This window comes from Crocodylus porosus, unplaced genomic scaffold, assembly GCF_001723895.1.
Source record: "Crocodylus porosus isolate Cpor-Errol unplaced genomic scaffold, CroPor_comp1, whole genome shotgun sequence".
Lineage (NCBI taxonomy): Eukaryota > Metazoa > Chordata > Crocodylia > Crocodylidae > Crocodylus > Crocodylus porosus.
Genome location: NW_017728886.1, coordinates 139,155,105 through 139,161,104, shown reverse-complemented (window position 1 = coordinate 139,161,104; position 6,000 = coordinate 139,155,105). Strand labels below are relative to the sequence as shown.

Sequence of the window (6,000 nt, the reverse complement as noted above, 5' to 3'; positions counted from 1 at the left end):
TTGGCTTTTTCCTGGGCGTCACTTGTCAGTTCACTAATTTTTTATTTGAAAATTATTTTACAAGTGGTAATCTATCTTTGAAATGAAATAAATGTATTTCAAGAAGAAAAGTGAATGAGAAAGAGTCTTATGGAAAGCATGAAGTCAAATCCAAAGCCCAGTGAAGTCAATAGGCACTTTTGTATTGATTTTACAGGGAGTTGGATAGGGCCTAAGAAAATGGAGAGCTTTCTAGGGTAAGTAGTGGCATATGAAAGGATATGAAAATGAGAGAAGGGATTCTTTAATTCATACTCTACTCTGTAGTTTTATACATACTAATTTAAAATTACAGCCTTTCACTGAAGATGTAGGTAAAGAAAAAGGAGGGTATCAACTACAAGTTGTACTTTGTAATTAAAAGTGCTATGCATATCTGAACAGCTACTGTTATTAGTTTCATTTAAAACACTGAAAAGCTACAAGACAAGATAAGCATTGTTTTAACCTGAGTACTGTATTTACTCAAATACAAGAGGAATTCCTTCCCCTCTCTCCCCCACCTCCCACACTGAAACAGCACAGGGGAAACATCTCCTCATGTTATATTTGCATACAAGGAAACCTCAGTAAATTAGGATGAATGATTATCCCATTTTCCCTTGGACAGTCCCAGATTTTGGAGGTGGATCTCAGACACAGGCTGCAGATTAAAATAAGTGTTCTGCATGCTGGGTGTAGTATAGCAAGGAAAGGAAGCAGCATGATGCCCTGGGAAGGAGGCCAGGCAGACTGCCTGTTGGAGCATCCACCTCCACCTCCACCTCCACCAGTCCCTACAGCGAGCAGCTGATTTGAAAGGAAGGAAAGAAGGGAGAAGTGGGGGAGAGAGCAGGCAATGTGCCTATTGTGGTTAGTCCCGCTCAGCACTGACTCTTTTGCAGGTCATGGTGAACCTCTACACTGAATACATTTTGACTTCCTCTTCCCTGCCACAGTTGAGCTTCACCTTTCTTTCCCTTTTCCAATGAATCCTGTTCCTTCATCAGCCTTAAATGTCTGGAAAACATCACCATACCTGACCCCAAACAGTTCACTCAGAATCCTTCTCTCAGCCTGTCACATAGAATTGGTATGACTCTGCCCTCCAAGAGGTAAAGCCTTACCAGGTTGCCCTGGACCTCATTTGCATAAAAACATTTGAAGGATCCAAGACTCATGACAAGAACACCTGGTTCCATGACTGGGGGTTATAAGCACATGGCTCCTTTTTGGTGGGTATGTGAAATACACTCATCCAAGCAGTGCTGAGCTGTGGGGACACCTTGCCTAGAAACACTGTTGACTCTGCTGGGGTCCAGCCTAATCATGTGTCTTTTTGCTTTGGACTAATATCATGTATAGTGCATGCTATATTTAAGTAGGTACAAAACTACTGTTTAAAATGTGATTATAGAGTTACCTGCACTAAAACTTGCAGTAGTTTCAAAAAGGATAAAATGTATCAGTTCTGGAAGAACTAAGTTTCTGGGTACCTGTACCTGGGTACCTGTACTTTTATGCAAATTACTATAGATATGTTTATTTCAAGGTCAGTGTTTTCAAATTTGCTCCTCACTTTCATGTGCTCAGGGAGAGCAGGGTCTGGCAGTAAGGATGGGAGGAAGAAGCTGCACTGGGAAGAAGTTAGGGAAGAGCAGGGACCTGACCCTTAGTTAAATAGTCACAGCTGTAACAGTGGAATGGGGACAAATTCTAGCCAAATAATTTGATTCTATACTTGGAAAAGTATATCAAGTTTATAAATTTTCCATATATAGAATCTAATTCTTTGGGGGGGGTGTTATATTCAGGGTTACCTTACATTTGAAAAAATACAATATCAGAGTGATTAAAAACAGTGTGCTTCTTAGGCACATGTTAAAAACATGATAAAAATGCTTAAACTGGACCTAGTCTCTTCAAATGAAGGGTATATGCATATAAAACCTTCATATCTTTGGATTTCAGTTGAAACTTGTATATGTGGCCCTAAGCTGATTGATTCTGTCCAGCCACACTAAAGATTTCAAGGAGCTAATAAATTCTGTAAGCAACACTTAAAGCATTGTGGTAGATTAATAAAGAGTAAGTAATGTGGACACCGGGGTGGGCGCTGATTCAGCAGGGGTGCCAGAATGGTAGCCCCCAAGAAGCTGGCCCCAGTCTCAGCACATAAAGTGCAGAGAGCCACCCTATGGCAGAAGCAGATAGAAAGCTGACCCCAACAGCAGTGGGCATCCAAGCTATACCTCACATCAGCAGCACCATAGTCAGGTTAGAAACCCCAGCACTTGTTCCCCTCCACCATCTCTGCTCAGAACAATACCATTCCCCTCCTCCCATCCCTGCTCAGGACATAAAAATTACAAGTTACACCTCTATAGCATCTTAACATACCAATACATTATTTGTACTTGCTCCATATAAAATATGTATGACTCATGTGATATATTATAAAGAAGGAACACCAAACGTATATTAAGTATAATTTGCCTTGAGTCAATGGGTATGCTTATGTAATCATCTATCCTGTTTGTTTTATTTATATAAGATGCCCAGTCCTGTTGCAAACATGTCAATTATGTGGTTATTAACACCTGGCACAATGGGTGAAAAGCTGGGCCTAATGATGCTGATGACTAAATTTTAGTCAATTTTAATGGGAGCACAGTTTCCTTGTGTTTCCTATAAACCTTAGAAACTTTTACAGCTTTCTGATATCAAAGCTTGCTGTAATCAAGCGCTTAAACCCTTGAATAGACCTGATACAGGATTCATAGCACTGTCATCTCAGTTGTCCTATGAGATCTAAGCACACATGGGTAAGATGAAACATCTTTGGACCTAGTTATGAAATTGGGAAGATGAGAAAAGTATGCTTTTAAGAAAGTTTTTGTTTGGGTTTTTTTTTTTTACCAAATTCAACATAGTGATCTTTGTATCAATAAGTCCATCTTTAGGGTAAGATGCTGATATACCTCATTTTGGCATGCAAAGTCTCAGCTGTTCAAAGTGTTAAGAAGGGGGAGACAAGATGTAGAGACAGAAACTATGAGAGCAGAAGTGGAAGCATGAACCTAACACTGAGGGGAAAAAAAGATGAATTGCTGACACAAGATCATGACAAATAGCTTTGCTGGTTGTTATAATTATTTTTCCTGTTGCTGTTATGCCATGAAATAAGTCCAAATATTTTTTTTTCAGAAGACAAGAGATTGCTTCTGCCCAGTAAAAAGTGCCTCCAAGTTATCAAATCCCAGTTAGGTACCTGTAGGCTGTTACATAATTTGGGATGCTATGATAATATTTGTGATGATTATGCACAGATATCCTTAAAAGGGAAAAAGTATGCCTACATAAACTGTGATAATAAGAGCAAGAGCCCAAAGGAAAGAAAAAATGACAAATAACTGTAAGTAAAACAAAGTTAATAGCTTGCTGCTGCTGTTTCTCTTGTCCACTTTTTCATAATTATATAGTATAACAAACAATACAGTAATCATTAACTCACAGGGATATATTTTTGTAAAGTTGTGAAGAGATATAGCCATGTCCCTTAAATTTAACAAAAGAAAGCTGATGAAATTCATGCAATTCTTTCAAAGCTTACCCCCTAGTGTTCTTGAAAATTGTTTCTGCTTTACTGGAGGAGATTGGGGGGAGTAAATCATTACTTGAAGTAGATGAACCTCAAGAAAAATTGGAAAAGAACTAGAAAACAAAGTTCTTAAGCTAGATCTTTACATATGCTTTTGGGAAACTTAGAGAGCTCTAGTCCTTAACACTCATCTCATTGCCTTTATAAAGCAACTGGTTCAATTCTACATACAAAGACTAATTTTATCTCACAAAAAGGAACTTAAGAGTTTTACACCTCTCATCTCAATAAGGAAACTTCTTTAGGTTTCTGGACAGGCTTTTGAAAGAAATATAATTTGTTATTATCATTTGGTTACTCTACATAGTATTGCATTATCTTTTATTTCGCCTGGTGTCCTTATACATTTGTTTACAGATATTTTGTGTGTGTGACTGAGTCTCAAAATCTGCAATTTTTTCAACAGTGAGACAGAAGATAACCACTGCTGACCCCAATTACAGTCAAGATTTGTACAGACTTATTCATATGTGCTCAGTGATTTGGTCTGTAATAACAATACATATATTTATAGAATTCTTCTTTTCTACCTCCCTGAAGCTACACACTGACCAAGATAAAGGAGATGGAAATTTAAAATACATATTAACAGGAGATGGGGCTGGCAGTCTATTCGTTATAGATGAAAATACAGGAGATATTCATGCTGCAAAGAAACTGGACCGGGAAGAAAAGTCCCTGTATGTGCTACGTGCCAAGGCTATTGACAGAAAGACTGGAAGACAAGTGGAGCCGGAATCTGAATTTATCATTAAAATCCACGATATCAATGACAATGAACCCAAATTTACAAAGGACATTTACACTGCCAGTGTTCCTGAAATGTCTGGAGTTGGTAGGTATAACTTATGCTTATGTAAAAGGGCCAGTGGGGGGCAGAGGGAGGTCCAATGGTAAAAATCACTCTTGATTATAAACAATGGTTACTGTTTGACATATTTAAATAACAATACCAATTTCTGTGAATATCTGTTTAATAACTCCTGTTGCAAGGAATGCATTACTACTGACCAGTTACTATTTTTACTTATTTATTTCACTGTAACCCATACTATAATCCTTTTTCCACACCATGCATTACTATATAGCTGTTGTAATCCCATCACAGCCAAACAGGAATGTAGCATACACAGTGGTCTTATCTGTTAGCACCAGCAAGTTTTGCAACATCTGAGACTATCACTTTTATGTGCCCATTTGTATGGGCATGCCAAGAGTCCAATTCATTGGACATTTTTTTTGCAGCTATATAAACACAACTCCAAATAGTTAAGTAAACCAATCAATTACGTATTAATATAAGACTAGGTTCTTGTAAATAACTTTTGTTCAAATTCATATTCCCCTGCAAATTAAATTGGTATTTGTTTCTCGTTTTTCCTAAATGCCAAATGACAACCCTAAAATAAAAAGACTACACAGTACAGGAAAATATTATTCTAACTGTAATAAATACATTACAGTATTTACAATGACTGAAATGAAAAGTAAAAATGTAGACTGCTCTAGCAGTAGGGTGATAAATATAGTCTCAAGGAAAAAAAAATGTGAAATGTGAAGTTTTAGTTATTACCCACCAGTTTGCAACTATAAGTATTCATCAGAAATTTCCATAATGACCTAGAAGCCTTGCAGTTACTTAAGGAGAGAGGTTATTATCTGTGTTAATCTAAAGTCCAGCAGAGGGCAGGGCAGAGTGGCACCTTAAAGACTAACTCATTAAGAAGGGCATAAGTATTTGTAGGCAATAGCCTATTTCTTCAGAAGCTATGGATCAGAATTAGAGGTGCATCGAAACCATTGGTACAATATCATATTGGTACCAGTATAAAGGAAATTGTCTAGATTGGATACTGGCCCGATGGGGTCAATAATTCAGCCAATAAATGCCCATGCTCGGCATTTATTGGCCGAAGTCATGGGGGTGGGGAGGGAAGGAATGTAGGGGTGCAGATCAATGCTTCCCTCAGTGAGCAGGGGGCAAGGGCAGGTGCTGCCCAGCTGGAATGAAGAAGTGTAAGATGGAGCCGCGTCTTGGAGCTCCTGCTACTGCCTGCACTGCAGGAGGAGGGAATGGTGGCGGACGTGTGACCCCAAGCTTCATGGCACAGTGCAAGCTGCAGCTGTGAGGTGGAGCTAGTGCCTTCACTGAATGGGGCTCCTTTTGGTGGGGGCTGGGCTCAGAATGGGCTCAGGTGATGTTTGGAAGAGACTGCAGCTACACCTCGCCTCCACCCTAGTGCAGGGAAAAGTCATGACTGTGCCAGGTGGTGGAACAGGTCTGAGAGTGGAACTGCAATGAAATTTGGGGTGGTTGCAGC

General features: G+C 39.0%; 1 protein-coding gene across 2 annotated transcripts in view; it reads left to right on the top strand.

Annotated features, from left to right (window-relative positions):
* The window catches only part of CDH9 (cadherin 9), a 141,254-nt gene that overhangs the window by 75,016 nt on the left and 60,238 nt on the right, over window positions 1-6,000 (top strand). Inside the window, exon 3 of one of the 2 annotated variants that reach the window (XM_019542005.1) lies at window positions 4,220-4,514. In XM_019542005.1, the coding sequence (XP_019397550.1) occupies window positions 4,220-4,514 (295 nt within the window). Of the gene's footprint in view, window positions 1-4,085; window positions 4,515-6,000 lie in introns of both variants that reach the window. The other variant, XM_019542011.1, reaches the window with a different exon arrangement.